General features: G+C 48.6%; 2 protein-coding genes across 2 annotated transcripts in view; both read right to left on the bottom strand.

The window, feature by feature from the left end:
- Nucleotides 1-21,459, bottom strand: part of RABL6 (RAB, member RAS oncogene family like 6) — a 39,270-nt gene extending 17,811 nt beyond the window's left edge. Inside the window, exons 1-8 of the mRNA XM_019008454.2 lie at nt 21,086-21,459; nt 18,313-18,447; nt 16,793-16,840; nt 11,943-11,995; nt 11,356-11,447; nt 10,364-10,504; nt 9,538-9,643; nt 5,840-5,943 (exon numbers count right to left, since the gene is read on the bottom strand). Of these exons, the coding sequence (XP_018863999.1) occupies nt 5,840-5,943; nt 9,538-9,643; nt 10,364-10,504; nt 11,356-11,447; nt 11,943-11,995; nt 16,793-16,840; nt 18,313-18,447; nt 21,086-21,215 (809 nt within the window). The 5' untranslated portion in view covers nt 21,216-21,459. The remainder of the gene's footprint in view (nt 1-5,839; nt 5,944-9,537; nt 9,644-10,363; nt 10,505-11,355; nt 11,448-11,942; nt 11,996-16,792; nt 16,841-18,312; nt 18,448-21,085) is intronic.
- Nucleotides 21,460-22,358: 899 nt separating this feature from the next.
- AMBP (alpha-1-microglobulin/bikunin precursor) lies at nt 22,359-27,454 on the bottom strand. Its single transcript, XM_015644499.2, has 10 exons — nt 27,270-27,454; nt 26,530-26,672; nt 26,164-26,240; nt 25,567-25,680; nt 24,949-25,050; nt 24,433-24,470; nt 23,558-23,636; nt 23,306-23,473; nt 22,974-23,150; nt 22,359-22,506 (listed from the first exon to the last, which is right to left on the bottom strand). The coding sequence occupies exons 1-10, from the start codon at nt 27,378-27,380 to the stop codon at nt 22,475-22,477; spliced, it is 1,041 nt and encodes a 346-aa protein (XP_015499985.1). The 5' UTR covers nt 27,381-27,454; the 3' UTR covers nt 22,359-22,474.
- Between the last annotated feature and the right edge of the window lie 356 nt (nt 27,455-27,810).

Here is a 27,810-nt window from a genome sequence, read left to right as displayed (position 1 = left end):
TCTCAGCTGTGAGCAGAGATCAATCCCAGATGATCTACACGCACCCCTGTTCCTGTTTATAGCAACAGCAACCCTGGATGGAAGCCTGCAAGCACCCAGCAGCCAAGGTACTGCTGCCAGCAGCATTTGCTCTCCTCACTGTGCCAGGCTCCCTGACTGTCTGTGAAACACCCAGATCACCAGCACTGCCTGAAACCAGAATGAACAACCTCTGAGCCTCAGGTCACCGAGTCCCACCAGTGAGGCAACTGGCTGACTCAGGTAGGATAAGATGATTGTACACTGAAGATTTTGGAACAAGGAGACACAAAGAGTATAGAGTCACATCAGGATACAGAATACGAAGCTCAAAGGGTAGTTAAAGCTGGACTCAACAAAGCACAGAAAACTCTTAACAATACCAGAGTATTTGGAGATTTACTGTATGTGGTTCTGTCAAAGCTGCCCATTTTGGAAACAACCTGCTTTGTTCTGGGAAAGTAGCCAGCTCCAGAGGGAGGGAAGGCTGTGACTACCACCTGTTTCTCCTCCAGAAACACATGAAATTTAAGAGCTGGAGGAAAAAAAACCTGCTACATAACTGAAGTATAAAGAGTGTCATCCTTCCCTCCAGCACAAGCAGACTGGGGCATAAAACACATGCAGGCTTTGTCTGCACCTGTGCTCCTGTACCTTTGTGACCTGTGGTGTGTGAAGGGCATAAAAACAGGAGACAGCAGGTTCTTTAGTAGGAAGATACAAATGGTAATTTGGGGACAGCACAACACAAACTCTTGCTCCAGCATAGCACTGAGGACAGCTGTGACACATGTGCTTCATGTCACCTCCATCAGCTCCAACCTAGACACGTGGGCCAAGCCTGTGCTGTGACACTGGGGAAATCAGGGTGGTCTGACACTGGTTCTACACGGGCTGCATAAACCAGCTCTGATGAGTTTTTATAGTTAGATCTTTTGTGAGGGAGGTGGGTGGAAAACCAGCACACATAAAATGCTGCCAGCAAGCTTGCAGTAATTTCCAGGATGAAGGTGTCTAAGCATCCTCCACACTTTGAAAATACTACATAATGCATGAATGCTTTCTCTGGCTTTATACACACTCCTCAGAGGCACAAGTGTGGCTGTTTTGGGAACACACCGGGCCAAAGCTGCCATGTGTCTGTTTCTTCTCAGATTCTATACAATCTGTCCATTCCTCACTCTATCCATCAGTCCTTTGGAAAAGGACTCACTCAGAACCTTACTGTGGAATAAACAGCTTTGTGCCCACACTGGACGAAGGACCAGGTCCTACTAAAGCACAGGGTGAACTCACACCTGAGCACCTTTATTCCATTGGGATACAGAGACTGCAAATATATCATGCATGTCCAGGTGGGTCATCTGTCCTCACCCACAGGGGCTCCTTATTTGCCTTTCAATCCTTCCATTACAGACCAAGTAACAAATCCAAAACATCCTCAAATTCCTGAATAATTTACTTGTGGTTGGACCTGCTTGCAAGAGGAGACTCTTATGCAATTTTAAAGATGAACATGCTCTGTGGGAACAAAAATTCATCAGGGCCTGAGGTTACTGTTGCTCTGCTCCCAGGGCAAACACAAAAAACACAAAAGGACTTGTTAGCCTCACAATTCCTAAAACCATCAGTGCTCCTGTTCATTTAATTTTGGAGATGGGAACAGCCTCAAGTTTTTTGGCTCCTGATTCTAACGGGTATTTCATCTAACAAGAAAGGCTCTGGGTTACTTTATTACTTGTGAAAATGAAAATTAATTGGCTGGATGATATCATTTTAACTGGGATTAGTGAGGGTTAGATTTCCACATATTTGTTTTGGCCTCATTAAAGGTACTGCCCCAATCTCCCTAGCCCAAGTTCCTGAATGTGGAATCACTGGCCAGGAAGGTTTCAATTCATGCTGTTGTCCTGTTTTCCACCTGACAAAATGGATGCAGGAGGATAACTCCCTGCTCCATAAAATACAGGACATGCTCCATGTCCCCACTTCTCTAGCAAGACTGACTGATGACAGGCTTAGATGCACTTAACACAGCAGCCCAGAAAACATGACCCAGTCTCATTCCAGAACAGGCTGGCTCCTGACCTGTCTGATGACCACAAGGATTCACAGCAAGAAGATAAAAGTGGGGCAAAGGAAAGAGAAAACAGGAGTGGGTTTACTTTCCCAACTGGTAATTCAGCCTGTAGCTGGTGTCATTCCAGACCTGTACTTCCATGCAGTGGAGGATAGCAGAGAACAGCTCCAGCAGCAGCTCCTCCTGCCACTGTGTGGGTGTTACTCAGCACCACTGTCTTGCTGAAATTATGAGCTATGCTCAATGTGGAAAAAACCAACAGGCAAATAAACCCCAGCCCCCAGCCAATGACTCTGCAGTGATTAAAGCTGTCCCTGCAGGGAATGTGTCTCCCCAAAGCAGAGTCCTCAGCAGGGCAGCCCAAATGTCTGTCTGCAGTCACTGGCCTGGCACCCACAGGGTGAGAGGAGACACCTCCAGTTGTGCCAGGGGAGGTTCAGGTTGGGTATTGGGGAAAATTTCTTCTCCAAAAGGGCTGTCCATCCCTGGCACCCTTCAGTGGGGGAATGGGCACACTGAACATAAACAAGTTTTCTGTGAAAACAGAAGATGGGTACAATTAAAAATGGAGAAATTGAGCAAATTAGCTACAAGTTCAGAACATCATAAAAGTCATTACTGTTTGTTTAATAAGAATTGAAGAACTCAAAAAGGGCCGAAATGTTCTTTTAGCAGCACTGAAAAGGTAAAGTGTGAAAGCACAGGGACAGTACCAGAGGTGTGTCAGGCGGTGAGAAGCCTGAACACAAGGAAAGAACTGGAAGTGGACCGTGTGTCCCCCAGGTACATCCAGGCAGTGGCTGCCCAGGCTGGCTTACGTAAGGTGCAAGAGGCAGCATTGTGTGCCACCTGCTGTTGTCTCTGGGATCCACATTTTGGATCAGTGATGTTTTGTCCTCAGGTTCCCTGCCTGCTGCAGCAGGAGGAAGAGTTTTTGTTCTCTTTCTGTTCTCACTGAGCCAAATTTAGCACCGGTCATTGTGACACAGCAGCTACCAGACGTGCACAGGGGTGAAGGGAATATCTGAAATGTCCTAGCGCTGTCACCTTGCCATGCTCTGTGGCCTGATTTTATGGCAGGAGAGCAGGAATGGCCTCCAAGGAAGTGCACACCATGGCCTGTGGTCCCAAATACCTGCAGTCATCTCCCCTTGCTGTGCAATTTGGGTGACCCACAGCAGAACTCCCTGTGCTGTCTAAACTGAAGCAACTAACACAAAGGCCTCATGACAGGAGATGCTCCTCTACCAAGTAACAACCAATAAAAAGGAAAAAGCAAAAGAGAGCTCAAGTTGCACCACAGGAGGTTCAGGTTGGATATTAGGGGAAATTTCTTCACAAAAAGGGCAGTCAGACTTTGGAACAGGTTGCCCTGGGAGTGTTTGAAAACACATGGGTGTGGCACTTGGGGATATGGTGGGGTGGTGGCTTTGGCAGTGCTGGGTTAACAGCTGGACTTGATGATCTTAGAGGTTTTTCCAACCCTGAGGATTCCACAGTTCTGTCATCTGTCAAGGGTCACCAAGTCACACTGTACCAACACACACCCTGTGCACAACAGGGTGAGTGGCAGCAGACAGTGCACCAGGGGCTTACTTGGACATTCACTGATATGAATATTAAAGCTGGTAATCCCAAAATGATGGGCATCTGACAAGCATGGATGCAAGGACCTTCCCAAGCCCCAGTAATGAGTACTGCAGATCTGCCTCACTGCTGCAAGCTCTGATTCCCAACACATACTGCTGTGTCCACACATACTCTGTTTCCCAGCCCAAACTGTTTAATAACGTTGAGACTTAATCCAAACCTGGGTTCTCTGCCATATGAATGTGAGTATTTCTTTAAATTAGGCCTTTGGCTACAAAACTTGAGCCTGGAGACCTCCTGCAGGGATAAAAATTGAATGTAAGAAGTGCATACCTTTCAGCTCCGGGGCTGAACTAACACCTTTGCAGCTCATCTGTCCCACAGAGGTGCCACTCAAACAAACACACTCTGTTTCTACCTGGGGTACAGAGGAAAACCTTAAACACCCTAAAATAACCCTAAACCCTTAGTCAGTGTGAACAAAGTACTGAGACATGAGACTGCCTGATGCTGTTCTTTTGGGATCCGTGCCTCTAGCCAGGAAGGTATTTTAAAGCCCTTTCTCTAAAAAGTGTTATTTTCTGAAAGTGAAGAACTTTGGCCTCAGTACAGATATGAACATGCAGGAGCTGGCCAGCAGCATAAGGATGTCACTTTATTTGCTAAACCAGAATCTTACAGAAAATTCTAACTCCTCTTTTGTCAGGCTCTGATATTTCTGAGGCCACGTTAAGCTAATCTGCAGCCTGACCTGCTGCCTACCAGCACGGCAGTGTGGTCACACTGGGTGGGATGATCCACCTGTTGCTGGAACAAGGAGGTCTGGCCACCCCTCTACCACCACCACCACCACACTGCTGCTTTAAGATCTAAGATCTCTTCTCAGAGCCAGCCCAACACAGATTAACCCTGAGGTAGATAAAGCCAAGATAGATTTCACGGTCACAGAATCTCAGACTAGTCTGGGTTGGATGGGACCTTAAAGCTCAATTACATACCTCTGCCACAGGCAGGGACACCTTTCACTGGACCAGGCTGCTCCAAGCCCCATCCAGCCTGTTTTTCTGCTGGATTTGTGAGCTGAATTGACACATATTGAGACCTAGGACACCTAAAGCTGCTGGAAGGGCAAGATCTCGTGCTGTGAGTTTGAAACAGCTCCACCAGCTCCTGATTCTATTAAGTATTCTCCCATTACTGAAGCAGTACAAACAAAAGTATGGAAAACCATCTGGCAGCACAGCCCACACAGCCCAGTCTTCTGAGTAGGGACATCAAGAGAAGTGCTGAAGGCATGAGGTGACTACCTTGCCCCTCAGGAGGAGAACGAGGTGAATGCTCTGGAAACAGCATTGCTTTGTGTGAATTGGGGTATTTCAATGCTCTCCAAGGAAAACATGCTGAACAAGGTTATAGAACTTGAAATTTAGTCTGAAAAATGCTGCACATGAATATTTCATAACCATCGATTTCAAATTCCAAACAAAGCTGCCTGTAAATAATCTTTTTTCAATACATTCTGAGGCTGACTTTTCTGGAACCACACCAGTGCAATAAAGGCCTTGTGATGGGAATTCAGAGAACATGGATTCCTGTTCACTGTGCTACAGCTGTACTGGCTTCATGGGGCTAAAGCTGTCAAACACCATCACAAGCAGCCAAGCACACAGCCAGGGCACAGAACAGACACAGGGCAGAGGAACCAGCCACTATTTCAATCCAGAAATACATCAAGGAGTTCAGAAGTGCTCAAAGGGAACAGAAGACAGCAGTGTTGTTGCTATCACTTTCTGCTATCTTAAGACATACAATACATAGGTGTGCAACAGCCAGGAGAAGAACCAGCTTTTGTGCTGAGCAGCTGAGGGATGGAAAATATCCCCTTGCAGCATTTTATCTACATCAGCATGTGCTGCTCAGCCCCACCTGCCCTGCCCTCCCCAGCCATGTGCTGGTAGGAACCAGACCTTTTCAGGGGATTCCCAGGAGCATGCTTTACTTCAAGTGATGCCATTCAAAAGCAACATTTTATCCAAAGGATCCCTAAATGTTCCTCGCTAGACCCTTCAACCTGGCCATATGCCACAGCTGGGGCTGCCCAACATTCATGTGACACCCAAAGCAGTTAGAAAAGACAGCTCAGTGACATACAGTTCGTAGTTTTGGTCTTCAGTCTCTTGCTGCACTGACAGCTCCTCCAGAGTTGCATCAATATCCAGCTGATTTGTCTCCAGCTGCCGTAGCAACGTCTCCCTCTGAGGAAAGGAAAACAAGCCGGGTCTAAGCAGAAGGGCCACTGTAACAGATCTCTGTGCACTGAGATCCTGTGACACCACTTCACCAAAGCAACACATCCAGCAGGAGCCCTGGCCCTGATCACGGTGTCCCTTTAAATTCAGAGCACAAAGAGAAAGTGAATAAAAAGGAGATAATCCATAAAGTCTGTGTGTAAGAAGCATCTTGTTCTGTGAGCTGTTCTCAGCCATAAATCTGAAATGTGTTATTTCAGACACCACAGCACCAGCTACATTTGGAGAATGGATTCAGCTCCTGCAGAGATCAGTTGTGCAACCCATTCACTCAGGCCTTTGATGTTCCCTGTGCTAAATCAGCCCCTCTGGGGGCAGGACCCAGCTGATGCAAAGCCTCCCATTTTCTTTTTTCTCTCGGGGTAGATGAGGGAGCACAACCTGTCAACTCAGTTACATTTCAGAAGTCCTTGCCCCTCTGCCTCCAGCTGCTGTTCCACAGATGGGGGACAAGCACCCTAGCCCATTTCCAGTGGGCAATAAAGTGAGTTGACTGCACTAATGTAACCCAGGACTCAGTCCTTCCTTTCCCACAGAACTCAAACAAAAACCTCAGCTGAGAGGAAGAGCTGGCTTAACTGATTTCCTCCTCCCGACACCCAGACGGCAGCAAGGAGAGATCAATAACCACAGACACAGGCAGCTCCCTCAAGGGCTGCAGCCCTGCAGGGCTGACACGGCATCCACTCCTGCAGAAACATCATTCCCGATCCCCTGGACAAGACTAGAGCTGTCAGTGGTGCAAATCCTGCCCACAGCCCCATCCCCTGCACACAGCTGGCCACGCCAATCAGCTCAGCTCCCAAATTCTGGAGTCAAAGGCACATGCTCGGTGCCTGAGGGCATCAATCCTCCCTCTCCCACTGCCCCTGGTGGCACAGAGCAGGACCAGCTTGTGCTGAGTTGGCTTGGTGAGTCCCAGCCCTTACAGCAGGTCTGTGGTGCCACAGCCTGCATTCCTGCCCAGGCAGAAGGACGAGCAAGAGAAACCCCAGGCTTCCTCCAAGCTGCCAAGGTTTTTCTTTGATACCTGCCTTATCCTCCAAGTACATTTCAGCTTTGCACTGACAAATATTTTTGAAGGCTAGCATCAATAACCATGGTGAATTCTTAATTCCCTGACACTTGAACTCACTGCAGATAGATCCCATCAGATTAAAAGCCCAAAAGGAAGTCTATTACACAATTCCCAGAATAAAATCCACCTGAGAAGACAAACATTTGCATGAAGTGATGATGCTCAGTCTCTACATGCACATGCTGCTGGCATTATGGTTTCATAGATGTGACAGCTTTGAAGACATGAAGACACTGCACAGGTCTGACCAGCAACCAACTCTCCTGGCTCACACAGAGCACACCAAGTGCTGTGCTCTGGGGAACGGCCACAGCACAGCCTGAGCCCTCCATGGAGAAACTGCTTTATATCAAATTCCACTAGGACTGAAATCAGCAAAAAAGCTTTAAGTATTTTTTATTTTGTACCATAAGACTAGGTGATTCATTATAGCTGATAACCTTAATTTACTGGAAGATGCAGCCCTTCTTGAAATTTAAGGGCTTCTGTGATCATTTAAGCTAATTTACTGTTTCCAAGGCATATAGAGTCTTCATGTTTAACTTTGCCATTGTGTTAAGAGCTTGGAGCACTCTCTTTGCTGAGTAATTTTTATTCATCGTTTTCAAGTGCTCTCTGAAGATGAAAACTTGACTTTAATTAACATGTATGCATGGAATTATGAAGTCATTTCTTAATGACAATTCCTTTGTTGTCATTTACAGATAAGAAAGATTCAGCAAAATATGCTATTCATATTTAAAGTTGCTACACTAATCAGAAGTACTAATAAGGATTGTAGAATTCAAATCCTAGATTTTAAAATTCAAGAAAATCAAGATCTCAGTTGTAGATATCTACTATATTATTATATATATTATATAATGTTTTACATTATTCATGCAGTGTAAGCAAAAATGAGACAAAGAAAGGTAAGTCTGCTGCTTCTTTGTCCCCAGTTTTCTAAGACAGGTGAAATACATGCTGAGCAAATTAGCTGAACAAACAGAGACAGAAGGGCTGCTGCTCTCCAGTGCTTACCTTAGGCTCCTTGATAATGACTTTAATTAGACTTGCCTTACACTTTGGCACTGAGACATACACCACTTTGATTTATTTCAATTTCCACGGAACACAACAAATCAAGAATATATATTTAATAAAAAGAGAGTTGCAATCAATTTTGTACAAATTCATCACTACAAACAAACTTCCAAATACTTTAAAAAAAAAAATATTTTACCACACTGGTTATTAAAATATTAAAGAAACAGCTTATTTTTTGCAATGACCCAAAAGAAAAGAATAAATCATGTGCTAGAGACCAGTGCTTTGGCTGAAAGCCACTTGCAAGGGCTTCCTGGGAAAAGGAGATTTCAGCTGTCTGCAGAATCCTGTCTCCTTCCACCAGCAATACCTACTGCTAAACTGCATCCTCAGGTTTGCCAATCCTGCCCTGGAAATGAACTGATAAATAATTGAAGATCTGAGGCCAGCAGAGAGAATGTGCCCAGTACTGGGGGTATGGATTTCAGCCCCTGCTTTCTCCATGGAAGATGCATTACTGTCAAGTGAGCACAGGAATGTGCTGCTGAAAACCACACACTGACCCCAGCCCTGCTGAGGGACAGCCTGGGACCTCGCACACAGCTGGACCACTCTGCCCTGGAGAGCTGTGGAGGGCAGGCTGAGGGACACAGAAACCTCTGAGGCTGATTAAATCCTATGTGCATTTCATACTGGGCACCATTCCTCTCCTTTAGACACTTCAATTACTGGTGAAACATAATCAAGATCATGCCTGGGTTTTTCCCATCAAATGGAAAACAATGACATAACATGACACGTGGCCTCAAAAAGCAGAAGCTACTGATCCCAAAGGACCCCTGTAGGATCACCCCAAAAGCTGATCTTCTAAAGGCCCACAGATGAGAATCCCACCCTCTGCAGCCTTTGGCCTTCCCTTGCTCTCCCAAGAATCCTCAAATACAAAGGAAATACAAGATTGGATCCATGTGAACAAGATCCAAGCACATGGATCTCATATTTATTGCCTTTTATTAGGGCAAACATTTTCAGCAGAGGTTCCTGAACTACTCAGATAATGGCCAAAATCTCTTCTCATCTGAGTTTTAACTGAACAGAATTGAAATCCAAAGTTTAACAAATGAGTGTATTTCACATTTCTGACTTGGAAACTGCACCACTGGATCCCATTTTCATGCCAGTGAAAATGGAGCCTTTCTGTCAGCATTGGGACACTCAGCACAGCTGAACTCTTGTAACCAGAGACATGTTTAAGTCAGACACAGGCACTAATGTTCTGACATAATTTTATTATACCAACTTTAATGAAAACAAGAATCTACTCAGGATCCTTTAACAGCAAATGAAACCCCAAACACCAAATTCCTGCTTTAGAGAGGAAGCTAATCCAATCTGCCCCACACACCCAGCACATCAGGAAAACATCCCTGCCTTACCTGTAGCTGCAAGAAGGGGATGTTGAAGAACTTGTGCAAGTACTTGAGGCCAAAGCTGTTCTTCATGGAAGACTCAGCATAGCGAAAATAGGAGGAGCCAGGAGGCCTGTGCCAAGCAGAGAGGAGAACACACCCTGCACAGGACTGAGTAACACACCATGAGCCACCCCACATGCCAGCCCCCCACCCTCAAATGCAGCCCAGAGGGTCCTTCTGCTTGGACTCATTATTTTGTGCACAGCCAAAGTTCACAGTGAGGGGTGGCAGAAGGTGGATGCTGGTGTGTGACAGTGTCATGTGCCTGCCAGGCTAAGAAATACTCTGTCAGGACACTGGGATGTTGGTTTCCTAAACTGGGGATTCACAGCTTTACAAGCTGTTCATTTCACAGTGAAGGTTTTTGTTTTAAAACCACAACAGGACTGACAAAAATAATATATATGAATTAATTTGTAAAGAAATTATTTCATCATGGATAAAGTCTTAAAACTGACACCATTTCTTTGTACCTGACACAGGCCTAAACAAATAAGAGATGAGGAAAATGAAGAAAAATGCCTTAAAATCATAAAACTATATAAAAAGGTAAAATCTACTGAACCTTGACCAACAAATACTATTTTATACCACACAACAGAGCACCTCAGATTGATGAACAATGTGCTCCGGATCAAAGGGCCCATGGGGTCAGCAAATGCTGCTTGTGAGACTCGGGGAGCTCTGGGGGCCCAAGGCTGGTGCAGGACAAAAGACACATGTGACATGGATGTGAAACACGGCAGTGACACGGTTACTGAGGCTGCTGCCCTGCCCAGGGACCTCTCACCTGTTGAGGTTGTCAATGAGGTCCCGCACGTCAGCGGGCAGGATGACGCGGTGCTCCCCCATGTCCCGGTAGTTCCCAAGCACACACACTGGAACGTGGGTCGGCACTTTGGGAAGCTCCCTCAGAATATAGTTAAATGTCCTTCATCAGAGGGGAGAGAGAGAGGCAGATGAGTGGGAACATTCTTCTGTTAGCAGTTTCATGCACAAATCACAAAGAAAAAAAAACAGTTTTGTTTTTTTTTTCCCAAAATCCTTCTAAGTCTGTGGCTTCTTTACCCTGTCAGAGAAATAGATTAACCCCCAATATGTTTGGATGATTCTTTATTCAAAAAGAACTTCAAAAGCTTAATAAGCCACTTTCACCAGAACCCTCACATCTCCTACAACAATCTCAGTCCTGCAAAACGGTGTGGGTCAGCAGAAGGAAAGGATTCCCTCCCTTCAGCTGTCCACAGGCTCACTGACCCACACCAAACTTGAAAACAACAAATATACAAAAATAAATACAAAGCAGGAGCTCTCCCCACCCTCTTCTTTTCACTTGGGTTTCCTTATCTCTCTCACCCTCCTCAGATGTGCAAAATCAACAGTTCATTACTTCTGTAGATTAATACAGCCTGGAGCCTCTAAATTAATCCTTACTAATACCAGTTTCTTGGGAATTTCTCACTAGCATCCTCCTTTCCCTTGTGTTCTGGGGAGCAGGGGTTTGCAACATGCACTTTGCACTGTGATAGCACTAATTATCAAGCCTCAGTCAGGAGTGTATCAGCAACTGCAGCACACAACCCACGGGGCCACTGCTGGTTTGGAACAAGCCCAGGAGAGGAGTGTATCAAAAGCCATGTCACAAGATAAAGCTTTTATTTTAAAGGACACAAGCTTGCTTCAACTCATTAGCCTGGTTATCAGCTTCCAAGTCCAGCTGGGAATCTGGAAATCATTTGTTTTGCCTGAATAAGGGAGAATCACATGGTGCCAGTGGCTTACCATTGCTTGGTGATGTCAAACATCATCACTACACCATTGCAGTTCTTATAGACATCCAGGAACTCTGCATCCAGAGCCATTTCTGATTCTGCCTGAGGAAATAAAGGCAAAGAAGCAGTAAATAACTGGATTCAGCTTCAGGCTGATACAGAACACAATGGATACAGCACTGAGTAGGCAAACTTCCTAAAGTGGCAATCACTTTAAAGAGTACCCGTGGATTTCACACCATTACCACTGAAATAAGATACCTGCTGCTTCCCAGCTTTCATTTCCCATAGGAAGGGGATATGAAGCATCTAACAGTCTCTGACAGCACATGCTAGAACCCATCCTTGTCCTGCTGCTGAGCAAACATCTGGGGCACAGCCATTCCCAGTGACAGGAATAGAAATCAGCAGGGAAGCTGCAGTGAGGGCAGGGGCAGGGCTGAAATGCACAGAGCAAAGAATGAAGGGCATCAGGGATCCCACTGTCCCTCATCCACCTGCCAGGCTGGCCTTACAGCAGGAACAAATATAGAACTTTTTCCCCATGGACCAAAGGTGGACAAGAGGCCTCAGACCTTTGAATTCCAGGTGACTCACCTCCTGAGGGTCATTCTCCAGTTTCAAACCATCTCCTCGTTTTTTGCATTTTCCTTCAAAAGAATTGTAAAAAACATAATAAGCATTACACTGGGCAAAGAACTGGAGGATGGGTCTGGACAGGTGCACAGCAGTTTGAACACAACCTTAAAGCAGATCCTACTTCTACTGTAAGCCTGGGGATGAGGAGGGGTGGGATTGGTATGCCTTGCTGAAGAATCCCAGCTAGGCTATTAAAAAATGAACAGTAAAGCAATCCAAAGACAGACAGAACTTATGTAAGCAATCCAAGAGAAACCAAACGGTGGGAAAGGAACCATGGAGATGGAGAGACAGCCTACATGTGCTCCAAAGGCCAGAGCCACAGGGCTTGTGTTTCCTGCACACAGCTCAAGGACAAATAGTAACAAAACACAGTTACTCAGAAAAGCTTTAATGCTGCAGGTTACAGCAGGCAGCTCTGGTTGGTGCTTCTGTGCATCACTGCAAAATGTTTGCCCACTCATGTCATCTTACTGCTGACATCTGAAAGCAGCAGAAATATTAATCCTGATCCCTCCTCATTTGGGCATTGTATTTCCCTGAGGAATCCAAATATGGGCTCTGATTCTTCCCCATGCAGCTGAAGGTGTGGGATGTCTAGGCCATGCATGTCGTTTCCCAATTCAATTCATTTCAAGTCAGTGACATTTGTGTGGCTTCTCTGAATATCCATACATTGCTATTTCTGCAGTCACTGCTAAATTATGCTTGGCATGACCTAAATTTCTAGGTATTAAAAGAGAAGCCCAAGCAACCACAAATACTCTCCATCATTCCTCCCATCCTGAGCAATCAAGATGTCTGTCTAACCTGGGCACACTTGCAGTCAATGCTCTGAGACAGAATGTACAACCTGCACACCTCTCCCTGCTCCCTCTCCTTTCTGTGTGTATCCAGAGGAATAAGTAATTTTCTCCTACACTGCTCATCAGTGCTGCAAAGGAGGTCATCTCAAAGGAGCCACAGAGCTGAAAAGCGCATGTGTGTACAGATTCATGCACAGGCTCTATTTTTGGAACCCAAACGGCAGGATGAGCCAGACAAAGATAAGATCTATGCAGTGAAAAGATGTAATTTAGCCTATAAAGGCAAGGGCACAGTGAGGACTGTGCCACTGTATGCATGAGGTCCAGATGTGAGGCTGTACTGATGTGTAATGGAGGAGCTTCAGTCAGAAAACACGGGTGTTTGTGCTGCAATGGCTCAGGTCCTCTCCCTGGAACAACGGCTGCTCCTCATTTACAGGAGTTACAGCAACACTGGCACTAAATACACTTGGCAGCAGTGCCCTGGAGTCTACAGAACAGCTCCTACTGGACACTGGGTTGTGATCATCACCTGAGTCTCTGCAGCAGTATGCATCATCAGTTTTATTGCAGGATAGAAGGATTCAGCACAGCTTGCTAACAAATGCTGTCCACCATGCAAGAAGGCTGCTTCCCTCCACCAGTCAAAAATACATATCTGGAATATGTGAATCCCTTGTGTTCTCTAACTTGGGACATCTGAAAATAACAGAAATATGAATTCTGATCTCTCCTTCTTGCAGCACATGTCTGGGAGGCAGAGTGGTGAAGGTGCAGCGAGGAGGAAAGGAATCTTCAATACAACAGAAAGCATTTGTCTATCTTGTGGGCAACAGAAAAAAACATGATTTGATGCCTTCAGTCATGTATTGAAAATATGTGGGACCCTACGTGGCATAAGTTACAAGACAGGAATTCACAACTGTTCCTCAATCTCCTGCATTCAAACAGCTCCTCTGCATTCAGGATCTGTTACAGCTTTATGACCTGCAGCAGTTACACAACTTGCTGCAAAGCCAGAAAGATGAGTCAGGATTGTGACTTTTGCTAAGACAGATCTTTCCTGTGCTCTGTCAGTTCCAAGAGCAGCAAAGGAGATGATATTTACTACATACACCACACAAAATCCAATACAATCCACGGCTGGAGGCAAGCTCATCTTGGGAAGATTTTTAACAAGTGGCAGCTTTCCAGACATGATCCCAGCTCCCTGAGCGGGCCCAAGGAGAATGCAGCAGGCAGCAAGGAAGTCTGGACTCCAGGGAGTCTGCACATTTAAAAAAAGAATCCCAAATAGTCAAGAACAAGCCAAGTGGAGCAGCACAGTCTGACAGCTGCCATTCCCCACTGCCCAGCCTCACAGCTATTAAGCTTTCACAACAAAGCTCCCCACATTTCCAAAGTATCACCTGGATGCTAAATAACCAGAACCAAGCTAAGTCACCATCCAGGCAGAGCCAGCAGAGCTGCTTCTGCATCCCAGTGGATTCTGGAGGGAAAACCCACATTGCTGAATCAGCAAGGACAGGAGCACACCTCTAGGGAGCACCAGGAGAAATACCACTCAGGAAAATCAGTTAACTTCAGGCCAGAAATGTACATCCAGTTTTCAGGGTGTAACTCCTGCAATTCCCCCCAGCGCCCTGTGACTGCAGAACAGCAGCACAGCTCAGCAGGGGAGAGCCCAAAGCTGCTTTACACAACTGGAGCTGAAAACTGCAGTTCCTGGACACACCTGTTAAGTTATAACCCACATCAGCGCTTTCAACAGTTTCCCCCATGATTTATACAGGTATCCTAATTTCTTCTGAAAATAAAATGCGGAAACACTGGCAAAAGAATTTTAGCCTGGAAAACTTCATGTTGAAATGCGTGCTCAGAACATGCATTTTCTGACAGTTTCAAATGCAGCCTGATAAATGCAGTGTTCTGCCCAGTTCTAAATATGCACGTGAGCCAGGATCTGGTAGGCAAGGAAACAAAAAGGAGGATCAGGTCTTGTCAGCACTATGCTACAGCAGCACTGGATACTTCACTACTGCAAGGCTACAGCCCAGTGTGGCTCTCACCCAAAGCATCACGCAGGAGGATTTTTTGTCCTAAGCATACAGAAGGAAAACAAAAATGTTGTAACATTAGGAGGAAAGTTAGATATGAGCAAGCTCTTAATGCTTAATATGAACATTTTCCTCAAGTTATGTTTATAAGGAATCCACAATGCTATGGCAATAGGAAAGGATTTGATTTCATTAACATTATGATGATCTGATTTTTACTCTGCACTGATTGAGCACAATAAAAAAGTACATATCTGTGGCCCATAAATACGGATCTTAACAGAATGAGTTTTATTTCAAAATAATATAAAGTGAAGGGAAGGGAGTCCTTTAAGATTTCCAACATAGGCTCCACTGTCAGAAATTAAAGCACGACCAGAAGAGATGTTATCAACATCTGCGGATAGCACATCCTGTCCCCTTCGCCAAAAAAATGACAAGTCTCTAGTTGAGAAGATGACTCTGCTCAGAGAAGCTATTCACAGAAATAAATGCTGGAACCACATGATTCCCTAATTAAATGTCTATCTATTCATACCAAAGCTGCAAGGCAGCGAGAACACAGATGTTTTGCTCAGATTCCAGCCCTCCACTTGTTATCCCACAATCCAAAAGCCAAACTGTAATCAGACTGACTTCAGCAGTAACTCTGGCCTAAGCAAGGTTTTGTCTACCCTGTGAAAACTGGAGCTTAATACACCAAAAAGATAAAGTGCTCAGGATTTTCATTTAAAGTTCCTGGCTCAAATTTACCCTGAAGGCTCCATTAGGTATCAGAACTAGATGTGCTACTGCTAATTGTCTTTCTTTATTCCCTATTTCAAATACAGTTCAGCTGACCTGAAAAATGACATTTCTCCTTTTCCCACTCCCTATAGCACTTTTAGTTTTTGGTGTAATGTAAGTGTAGGTTGCACAGGTGGTGCCTCTGAGATGGAATTCTGCTGAGGAATGCCTGAGAGCACCGATTTCAGCCAAGGCTGGCAGAAAGGCAGCACCAGACAAGCCATCAAAGTTTGAGTTTTGATTACTGTGGTCAACAAATCTGACAGACACCAAACAAGAAACATCACTCAGAGCAAGAGCTGCTCACCTGTGCAGCTGCTTTCCTGACCATACTCACTCACTAAACCAGGAGCCTGGCTGATACTAAATGCATCTTAGAAGCCAGACAACATCTGCATTCAACGCTACAGAAAGAGCTGTGGAGATTCACATCTGGACCTCAATCCCTTCCAGGAACAGATCCCACTGCATCCCAGTTTGCACTGCATCCAGACTGTGTCTTCACAGATGTTTTGAGGTTTGGCTCTTTATAAAACAAAAGTTTATACTCTGACAAAAATTTAAAACTAATGAAAAATGCATTTATAGATCATAAGATTTTCCTTGGCTAAGCATTTAGAAAAGGTTTTGGAAGGCACATATTGCATTTTCTGTCCTAGTGAATTTTTAAAGTAATTGGCTTCTCTTTGATCCTTCTCCCCTGCATACATTACCCACTGCAGCTACAGTTTTACCAATTTAACAACAGAATGCCTTCAAAAAACAGCTCAACAAGAACTTTTATAACCAGAACAAAGAACTCAGAACCTCTGTCTAAACATACAGGAAATCAGAAAGAGGAGAAGGCAAAGTTTAGTCTAAAGTTTATTGAAAAGCTCAGAGAATTGGAATACACAGGGCAGCAGGTGCTTCATCTGTAATAAACATGTGGAACAACTGCTTTCAAACACTGGGTTTGATCTGAAGTTCAGATTCCAGATAATGGGTTCTAGCATAGGGGACTCACCTCTCTTTTCCTTATTCTTTCAGGAAATGATATAATAAATACAGATTTTTTTAAAGCAGAAGGAAGCAGGTATTTCTGAAATCCATGTAAGATTTTAATTAAAACTGAGAAAGAACAATGAATCCCCATTAGAAAGAAAGTTTTAAATCTTACCTTTGTCCACTACATCCCAGACTTCAACTTTCACAATGTCATCAGTGGCTGGAAGCACAATAGAACATAAAGGGTTAGAAGGTTTCAGTAAAACATCCATGACTCAGAGAGCCCAACCCAAAGCCAACATGGAGGAATGTCAAAGCATAGGAATGTCCAAAGAAAAGCAAATTCTGTGGCAGAAGAAAACCCAACCACAAGAAGGCAGTGAGCTGCTGAAGGTGAAAACTGTCCACCAAAACCATGCTGTCTAAAGAACTTCATAAATACTCTTAGTCACATAAGTGATGGCTGCATTTCCTTGCTGGTTCATGTCTGGTTTGAAGCATGTTTAAGTATTTTCTGTAGACTCTCTTCATAATATACAGAGGCTTACAAAGCCATTAAAAAAAACAAAATTGTAATTTTGAGGATAAAGTTTGGTTTATAAACAAGGCATACGATTGGCAAAAGGAATACACACATTCAAGAAAGATAAATGACAGCATTTCCATGTAAACATGACAGCCAGTGCAGACAGTCCTGCAGCTACAGAAACCCATTCTCTCTGCACATTTCCAGGTGCATTTTGTGAAAAATAAGGTCTCTGTCTTAGGTTTCAATGCAGGATATATTCTATTACCTGTTAAAACCAGGTATGGCAGTGTTCTTTATCTCTTCCATCCTCCCTCAGGAGGAAATCTGTTAATGATCATTGAGTCTCACTGCAGGACTGATAAAATTCCATCATCCCACTGGGAGATGCTCCAGCCAGGGGGAGGAGCCAAGCATTCCTACCTGGATATAATCTGAGATTTGGAACACCACAGCAGCCTTTCCCCACTGGATTGCCAGAGGAAAACAGGACCCATCTACACCACAGGACCTTCAGAGGAAAACTACACCCTTCTCCAGGGTCACTGCTTCAACAGAACCACGTCTGTCACTGCAGGAGCGCTGCAGCCACCGTTTAATCAGACTGCTACCAACACCCTGCCCAGCAGGGTGTCAGGTTGTATTCTCACTCTGTCAATGTTGGGTTTTTTTACTACTACATTTTTATTTTAATTTTCCTAGTAAAGAACTGTTATTCCTATTCCCATACCTTCACCTGAGAACCCCTTGATTCTAAAATTATAGTATTTCGAGGAGGGGAGAGGATTTCATTCTTTCCACTTCAAGAGAAGCTCCTGCCTTCCTTAGCAGACACCTGTCTTTCCAAACCAAGATAGTCTCACTAGGAATTCTTCTTCCTATTGAGCTACAGCATCAATAAATTATAACCAGCAACATGTATTTGAGTTGCTAAAATGGGAAGCAAGACATGCAGAATTGTATCTCCAGTAATTGCTGGTACCCACAGGCAGCCCATTCACGTTCAGGTGGCCTGGAAGTTGAGCAGCTCTGGCTCAATGTTTCCATGGAATCCAAACAAGCAGTCTGATTTTCAGGAAGAAAGAAGCAAATGAGGCTGCAGTGGAATTTCCTTCCCCAAGGCACCATCCCATGACTGTCACTCCCTCCACCCTCTTCCATCTTACTTTTGTAATTCCAGTGGATGCTGGTGACTTGGATCTCCTGAGTTGGAATATATTCCTCAATAAATTTCTTTCCCTGCAGTCGGTGCCAGAGTGTGGTTTTCCCAGTGTTCCTGTCCCCCCGGATGACAATTTTCACTGCAGAAAAGATCAAGCAGACAAATAAAGTGATTAAACAGAACTTGAAGAATGCTGTGAAAAGCATGCTACCTTTTTGCAAGCATTATTCAGATGTAGTCAGTCTTCCCAATATTACAATAGGAAAGTAGAAAATAGAAATAAATTGTAAAATAGAAAATGTCCTTTGTCCCCAGCAAAGGACATGATTACTGCTAAAGGCTGGTACTGGTCTCTGCTCTCATAACTTCATTAGAAATCTAAACCTTCCCACCCTGCAATGCTTTTCCTTTTGAAAAGTTGGCTGTGTAGGAGAGGGGCCATCAAAACAAACTATCCAGGTTCAATTTAGTGCTCTGTTCTACCCAGGGTCTGTAACTATCAGTGCCATTAAAACACTTCTCAGCCTTCAGCATGAGCTCAAACAGGGGGTTATCTGTTACAAAATGTACCTGAGAGCCGTAGGGCTGGCACAGCAGGGGCTGCTCTGAGCCCAGGGAGGCACCTAGAGCCAGGTACAAGGCCTGTGTCCCAGCCTGCTTTATCACTGAACAACCCAAGGCATTCTCAGCACATTAAGTATATTTCTGGGAAGGAAACATGCTCCATTCAGGATCTGTAGAGGTCTAATCCAGCAAAGAAACATTTCTGTAAAACAAATCACAGTGCCCTTTGGTTTAGGTTTAGGCAGTTTCAGGGAAACAGAGGAGTAAGTAAAGATCTTTGTGTGCTAACAGTGGCTGCAAACCACATCCTGCACTCCTCTGCTGAATATCAGGAATTTGCCAAGAGAGGAGAATTGGCAATGCACGGGATTTGCAGTTCTGCCCTTCCTGAGCAATGGCCCTTGTAATGACATTCCTTCACAGCCCACCTTCAACTGACCATGCTGGAACATTCCCCATCTCCCCAGGGCCAGGCTGTGGGGGGCACCTGGAAGCCCTTCTGTAAACCAGCTTGTATCTCCTATAAATATTATGTAACAGTGATGCTGGGAAGAGTTACTATGGAGATTGGAAAGCTGGCCTTAAGGCAGTGACAGAAAGCTGCAGTTCTCAGCTATAAAACAGTAACTAGAACACAAACTAAAAACCTTTCCTGAGGCTTTCACTGATGAGACAAAAAGCAGCGAAGCTACAGTTAGCAGTTTTGGCCTTGCACGAACAGCAGGCAGGTGCCCATCCACAGGTCTGGCACTGTGCAGTCACCCTGGAGCAGAGCTGGTCCCATCCTGTGGCAGCAGGACACAGCTGATCCCTTCTGTCCGCAGCACAAACCTCCCCTGTCTGACAAGTCTGCTCCTGGCTCTTACATAATTCACAAGCTGGTATTAGCTACCTGATCTGTGGCACTCAGCTGCCCGAGCAGGCAGCTCTGGGCTGTGGCCACATGAAACCTGCACAAACCAACAGGCTGAGACCAGCAGATCTTTGGTACGTGTTTAAGGATGCAGTGCTGTGTTCCAAGGCAGCACCTTCATCCTCACCCCCATGTTTCACTGGAAATCCAGTTTCAACAATCACACTGCTGCTTTTCACATTCAGGACTGCTTGCTAAGACATTCATTTCATAAATTAAACAGCACTGGCCTTTTTTATGCTTTTAATGTTTTTAATATATCTGCAGATGTGCTACAGATAAAGGCACCAAATGTTCTCTCTAGTAAAGCAGAGCACTTTGAAACCTCAGTCCCAAAGCACAGCCAACAGCTGTAATATTAAACAAAGAAAAAAATGCCACCAAACTCAAAGTTTAACCTCTCCATCACCTTCTGTTTCATACCAAGATCCAATAGAAGCTCTATTCCTGCAACATGTGTTTCTTCACAGAAATTATCCGGTGCCACGTTTACAAATCAGTCTTTTTCCCACCTGCCAATCTCTCAGCCTTCTGCAATCTGCCTCCCCTGCCTGCCTGGATCCACACAGAAGCTGGTACTAGCAGCACTCTCTGGAACCAGCTCTATTTTCAGCAGGAATGACATAACTGCTGTCCCTGTCTCACAGCTGTTACTTCGGGACACATTTCACATACTCGCAGTGTCCTCCTGAAACACGGTATTAGAAATCACCTCTACTGAGCTCCAAGGGAAAAATACAGCCCTAAGCCTCAAGACTGAGAGGAAAAGAATTCTAAAAGCATTCCTAAGAAAAGAGCAAATGTATCAGTTGCAGAAAAGATATTCAGGATGAAATGATGTACCAAGAGCTCACAGAGGTGTTCATTGTCCACCTTTTATTAAAGCCTGTCAGGGCTGAGCTTTTAAATAGACTCTTATCATACAACCACTACAGCGTAATTATACACAGCATTATCCTGCGCTGCAGGGAAGGTCACCCACGCACTCAGGGGAGTTACCCTCCTGATGCTCGAACTGACACAAACTAATGTACAGGCACCCTCTCTCGTGCCACAGCCGGCAGGCAGCGCTCAGGGACGCTGCTACACCGCGGGTCCCGAGTCTTGCACCGAAAGATAAAAGTTTCACATCCCTCACTCCTTCCACGAGCTCCAACATTTAATTCCAAGCTTGGCTTTGAGCGAATACGGCTAAAACCCTGCACAAAGAAAGCACACGCACTCCCAGCCCCTCTGCGATCCCCGGGCACCCCAGGGGGCAGCAGCCGGGGCCGCCCGGCCGGCGCAGGCTCCGACTCACTGTTATACTGGACTCCCTTGGCGAACCTCCTCTGCAGCGCCTGGTTCATGGACTGCAGCCCCGCAGGGATGTTTTTGTCGCGGACCGCAGCCTGGTCCGAGCCCACCAGCTTCTTCAGGGCCGAGAACATCTTCGTGGTGCCACACCTGCACCCCGGGGAACGGGCCGAACGCGGGCTCAGGGGCCGGGAGGCCGCGGCGGAGGCACGGGGCGGCTCAGGGCTGCGGCGGGGCCGGCCCGGCCATGCGGGGCGGAGGTGTGCGGGCCCGGCCCGGCAGGAGAAAGCTGCGCCGGGGAGGGGGGGGCACTATCGAGGCATGTCCCGGAGCGGGGCGGTGGAGCTGGTGCCGGGGTCCGGCGCGGGGCGGTGGGGCCAGGCCGCTCAGCCCCGCCGGGGGCCGGTGCCGGGGGCCGGGCGCGGGGAGCGGGGGCGGCGCACGGCTCCCGCCGCCGCCATCTTGGCTCTTCCGGCTCACCGCAGGGGGCCGGGGCACGCGCGGCGCGGGTACGGGGGCCGGCGGGGGACAGAAGGGCGGGGAGCGCGGTCGCCGCGGGGGACCCCCTCGAAGGCTGAGTGCGGCCTAATCCCCCCCAGACCCCCGCAGCGTGACCCCCATAGCGCAGCCGTGCCCTCCTGGGACCCCCACAGCCCCCCAAGGCCCTCACAATCCCCTCTTAGCAGTTTCACAGCCCCCCACTCGTGACCGCCATAACCCCTCACAACGCATCCCTGGGACACCCCCAAAACACCTCTAATCTCTTTCTGGGACCCCTGTGCCCCTTGGGACACAACCCGTGTCGTCCGCTCCTATGGCAGCCCCATGTCCCCGTGACCCTCATAATCCCGTAACTGTTCTGTGAGCCCTCAGGATCCTCTCTGACACCCCGTAATGCCCTGCTGCAAACCCCACAGCACGGCCCGTGACTTCCCCTCTCCGTGTCCCCCACCTCCGCCACACGCGGGACCCCCGGCCCCACCACGGCCCTGCGCCAGGAGCAATTATTCACCTTTCGGGAGGAGCAGACACCTGTAGCCTCCCTTGCTGTCCCCCTCCCGGCAGCCCACCCCCATCCGCTGGGAAATGGGGCTGGATCCATCCAGGGGACCCCTGAGCTCCCCCGGCCAGCCTGGCCCTGCGTGGGGACACTCCGTGGGGCGAGCCCAGTAACCCCACAGAGCTGGGGACACCCACCAGGGCGGCCGGAGAGGACCCCACGGCATCTCCTGCACCTCCCACCCTGTTCCCCACCAGCCTGAGGATTGACACTGGGCTTTTTGGTCACATGAAAGACATTTACTGCTGGAGGTGTCTCCTGTGCTGCCACAGCTGCCAGCACTGTCCTGCAGGACCCTGGTGCTGGGTGCCGGCCTCTCATCCTCTGCCTGCATCAGTTTGAGAGATGCAGGAACTCCTCATCCTCTGCAAGTGGAGAGACACAGCAGGTGATGGACAGACCCCTCATCACCCTGCATCACAGACAATGGATGCTGCTTCCCACTTAGTCCCTGACAGCAGTGATGAATGAGGGCAGCAGCCTAGAGGACATCTGATCCCTCCTGAGTAGAGCACAAAACCATCCCACACCCATCACAGACCCATGAAAACCCATCCCAGTCCAAGGACACACCCATCCTGGGTCCATCCTGACCCAGAATGACCCATCCCAGGCAGAGCACAAAACCAATGCAGACCCATTCCAGAGCCAGACTGATCCTCAACCCATCACAAGCCCATCCCAGGCCCATGACAGACCCATCCTAGACCCATCCAGAGTCAGGACAGACCCATCCAGAGTCAGGACAGCCCTGTCCCCACCACAGGCAGACCCAGTGCAGGACTGCAGGTGGTGCAGGCTGCTGCCCTGGGGTGGGGGCCAAGGGGAGTACCTGCCAGCTGAGGAGCCCCGCAGTACTCCTTGCACTCCTTCTCCGAGTAGAACTGGTTCCCATTGCCCTTGCAGCCCCCATAGCTGAAGGTGATGCACTTGCCCTGGGCTGCATCAAAGGCCCAGCGTGTCACCTGTGCCTGGCAGGGACCTGGGACAATGGGCAGCCTGCAGGCAGCTGCAGGAACAGGAGCTGCGTGAGGTAGGGGGGTCCAGGGACCCCCACACCTCCCACATGGATGCCAGACATGAGGCATTCAAGGCGATGCTCAGATCTTTTGTGATGCCTCAGCAAAGGCACCTCCAGTGCCCCAGCCCAGCCGGGACTCTCACCCTCGCTCCGGCACGCCTGCAGGCACTCCTTTTCTGAGTAGAAGTTGTTGCCATTGCCCAGACAGCCTCCGTAGAGGAAAGTTTCACAGGCCATGGAGGAGGAGTTGTAGAAGAAGCGGGAGAGCATCCCGCTGCAGGGCCCAGGGTCCCGGCTCAGCCAGCACGAGTCTGTGGACCAACACACCATGGGTCACAGGCAGATGGGAGTGCAGGCCAGGGGGTCCTGATGCAGCCCCCTCCCCTGGTACCTACCTTCCTTATTGCCAGTGTAAGTGGGCAGGGGTCCTGCGGCTGAGCCCTCCTCCAGGGGCAGGACTGCTCTCCGTGCCCTCTGCACCAGTAAGGAAGCACAGAGCTGCCATCAGTCCCTGCCTGTAGGACCTGCTGCCCACCCCATTGCCCTTAGGGTGGGCTGTGTCAGGGACACCTCAGTCTCCAACCCTCCTTTGTGCTCCCAGCATGTCTCCAGTCACTGATCTTGGGTCTGCAGGCTGTGATCCCTCCACACCTCATGGTCTTCCCAGCCCTGTGCTCTTCCAGGGTGGGGGTCCACAACCCCAGGTTGTGGATGAAGACCCCCAAAGTACCCAAGTCACGCCCCACGCTGGGGATGTGCCTCAATGGTGTGATACCTGCTCTTGAGTCAACTGGGTTGTTTCTCCTATGAAAGCCCCATTCCCCATGGAAAATCTTTCAACACCCAGCCCTGAGAGGCTGGGAGATGCTGAGTGATGGAAGTTGAAGGACCAGTGGGTGCTAAGCTTCCCCATCCCTGGAGAAGGGGCCTACAGTCTGGCTGGGACACACACAAACAGGCAAGGAGCAAGGAAACACCAGCAACCTTCTTGCTGTGAAAAAAATCAGAGTAGGAAAAGGCTTCCACTTAGAAATAAACTCTTGTGCCCACCTGGCCACCAGGACCCTCCCCCTACAGCCTGTACCTGCCTTGCCCCCATCCTTGCAGGCCAAGCCCATCAGCAGAGGTGGAAGAGCAAGTGCCAGGATGGTCAGTGGAGCCACTGCTCAAACAACATGTCCTGCCCATGAAACCTTCTCCCTGGACAACCAATCTCCAGGGATGTCTCTGGACTTGATCCACTTCAGAAGGTCCCAGCTGGCCCACTCACCTGGGGAGCATTTTCAGTCTCCTGAGGAACACATTCACCTGGCCCAGGAGCAGGAGAGAAGATGAACAGTGTGAGAGGAGAGGTGTCCTGACAAACTCACCTCAGTGAGTCCAGCACTGTGCACACACAGGACCCTGGGCAACGGGACACTCTCCCAGTTCTACCTAATGTTCTTCCCCTCCTTCTGCTTTCCACCTCCCACTCACAGAAGCACCATCCTAAAATGCCCATGCCTCCCTACATCTCCCTGAAAACCCCACATACCCCTGGGTCAGCTCAAAACCCTACACACACACACACACACACCCCCACACACACCCTACATCACACTAGCCCCTTCTGAACCCATAAGATCACGAGTACATGACCTTATTTCCTTTTCATCCCATGCTACCAAAGCATTTGTCTCTCCTCCCTCCCTCCTGACCGTGTCCCACCTCCCCAGCTCGGCAGACCCAGAAGGAGCAGCTGGAGTGCTCTGGCAGCATGGGAGGCACATGCCCCATGGGAGGTTACCTCTGTTGACCAGGATGAAGATGGAGTCTTCAGGGATGCCCATCTCCAGAGCCAGATGATGGAAGGACTCAATGAGGTCGTCCCGCAGCTCTGGACTCCTCCCTGGGAAAGAGAATGAGCTGTGAGCAGGGTCTGTGCAGGGTCTGTGCAGGAGTGCAGCCCCCAATACCCACTGAGCTCAGGTGGCTGCAGGCAGGTGTAACACCAGCCTCCTGGTCCTTCCCAATATAGAATCAAGGAAGCAAATATCGAGCCCAACCATTGACCCAGCCCTGCTATGTCCACCCTGAAACATGTCCCTAAGCTCCACATCTATGTATTTTCTGGACCCTTCCAGGCACAGGAATCTCACTGCTTCCCTGGGCCGCCTGTTGCTCTTGACCAGCCTTGACCAAGGACTTGGACAAAGTTGGTTTAATGTTTCTTAATCATGGAAGACAGAGCCATGAGACTCCACCTCTGTCATGCCAAAGATGAGCTGGTCTAAGTCACCATGCCCAAAGCCCATGGTCCTGTCCCTTAAGGCCAAGGGAGCTGAGAGACCCTTGGGTGGTGTTTTGGAGCTGTGCTGATCCACCCTAGAGCCTGCTTTCCCTCAAGTGCCATGGCCAGACATACCATACAGCTTCAGGGTGGTGCTTGGACCAAAACTGCTTTTCTTCTTCATCAGAATGACAGCATATTCTTCATAGTTGGTACGGAGCACGTAGGACTGGATAGACACATCCCATTCTGGGTGAGACAGAGACACAGGGATGTCATTCCTGCCCCTCCTGGTGAGATGGAGCAGTGTGGGACAGCCCCAAAGCTGGGGGCTGAAATCAGACATCTAATTAAAGAAACATGATTTTTGGGACCCAGACTCAGATACAACCATGACTCCCTTTAGACTCACCAGTCTGTTAGCTGAGGGGATTGGAAAGCAAGGGCTGTGAACAATTGAGATCCCACTAATGCTCCTAAGTGTGGCTGGTCCCTGCCCTGGCCTGGAACCCTGTGGACAGGACTGACCTGCTGCAACATCTCATTGTCCTATGGCTATGCAGGGACAGTGCTCAAACAGCCATTTCCCTGCAGCTTTACTCCATACTTTGGCTGGAAATGACCCAAACTGTGGAGTGGCCTCTGAGTCCTGCTCTTCTGAACTCCTTCCACCTTTGCCAGCTATCCGTGGAACTGGTCTGCATCTCCCAGCCATGCCTCACCCCGACTCACTGGGGCTGTAGTAGGTGTATTTGCCAGGGATGCTGGTTTTCTGGTACTCCCCTGAGACTTGTGTGCAGTCATGTTGCCTGGAGAGAAGAAGAAAACAATCAGCTACTTGGAGGGATTGCTTTCCCTGGTTATGGTATGAAAAACGTGTCTGGGGCACTAAGGCAATGGTGCAGGACCCCTGAAATTGTGCTGCCCACAACATCGGGTACCTGAGCCCAACCCATCCCCTCCTCAGGGCTCAGAGACCAGGCAGAGCAAAGTAACCCTCGTGTCTGTCCCAGCCCTGGCAGAGGGGGCACCCCTGGGTGGGGTGGCTTTGGAGGAGGCTCAAGCACCTCCAGCAGTGCTCCCATCAGTGCCCCATACCGCAGCCTGGTGCTGGTAGTGCTGATCTGGTCAGCACTGGGGCCAGGGCCCAGCACCAGCGTGCCCATGCTGAACTTCTCCTTGTAGTTCTTCATCCATTTGCAGGTCGTGCCAATGGCGATGTCAAACCACTTTCCGTACATCTGCAGGGAGAAGAGAGAGACGTCTGTACCATGAGCCACCTCACCACGGTGGGACATCACCTGGTTTTGTGCAGTTAAAATATTCCTGACCCAGGGAGAAACTGGGAGGTGATGATGCAGGTGCAGAGGCCAGAGCTGCTGCAGGATTTGGGCAGTGTGTCAGCACTGAGCAGGATTTTCCTTGGTTCCCTGACTACGGGGCAGGGCTGGAAGCACCAGGCTGGCATTGCCTCATGTACACCAGTGACACCCAGACCTGGGCACACATGCAGGGCTGTAGGAAGCCTGGCAGGGGACAGGGCACATTGTGGGGGATCTCCCAGGCAGCCTGCATCCCACAGAAACCCTGCACGCCGAACCACAGACATCCCACGGGACCCGTCTGTCCTGGGGCTGGGACTGCAGTCACCCTGCCTGGGGTCTGCCAGGATGAGGCCCCCCCAAAGGCTGAGTGGCTCCCAGGGAGTGCCACACTGCCAACACCTGTCCTGCACAGCCTGGCATGGACATTCCTGCCCTTCTTTCTGGAGGAAAATGAAAGAAATCTTACCCCATCCCTTTTGCCCCCAGAATTAACAGACCACGAGCTGTCATTACCCGCTCAGCCTCAAAATTCTCCTGCACTTGGATATCTTCATCCTGGTCTCCGATGGGGGTTCCATGAGCCACAGTGAAGAGGAGGAGGGAAAGGAGACCCCAAATAATCATGGCTGGTGGCTTCAGAGTGCTGCTGAGCCTCAGCACTCCAGTGGGATCCTGGACTCTGCGCTGCCCCCACTGTGCAGCACTGTGACCTTCAGCCCAGGGCCAGCAGGGCCAGCCAGCCTGCGGGGGGGCTGCCAGGGGAGCTGGGGTGTACGGCCCAGGGAGCACCACTGCCCGTGGCCGTGCTGAGGACTTGCAGGGAGCTGTGTGGGGTGCAGGAGTGGAGATGAGCACCCTCCCAGCCACACCAGGCTGAGCTCCTCACCCTCGCCTCCTCTACACCGTGGGCCCAAGAGCTGTCTTTCTCCTTTATTCTGTGCTGGGATTCGTATTCCTGCTCTGTCACCCCACAAAGAGCCCCAGCCCTGACGGACCAGCCTGACCCCTTGGTGAGGAGAGCACTGAGGGGTGCCCAGCTATCTAATCAGTGTCC

The sequence above is a fragment of the Parus major genome, chromosome 17 (genome assembly GCF_001522545.3).
Source record: "Parus major isolate Abel chromosome 17, Parus_major1.1, whole genome shotgun sequence".
Classification (NCBI taxonomy): Eukaryota; Metazoa; Chordata; class Aves; order Passeriformes; family Paridae; genus Parus; species Parus major.
Note: the sequence above shows the minus strand (reverse complement) of the source record. Positions and strands in the feature narration are given on the sequence as shown.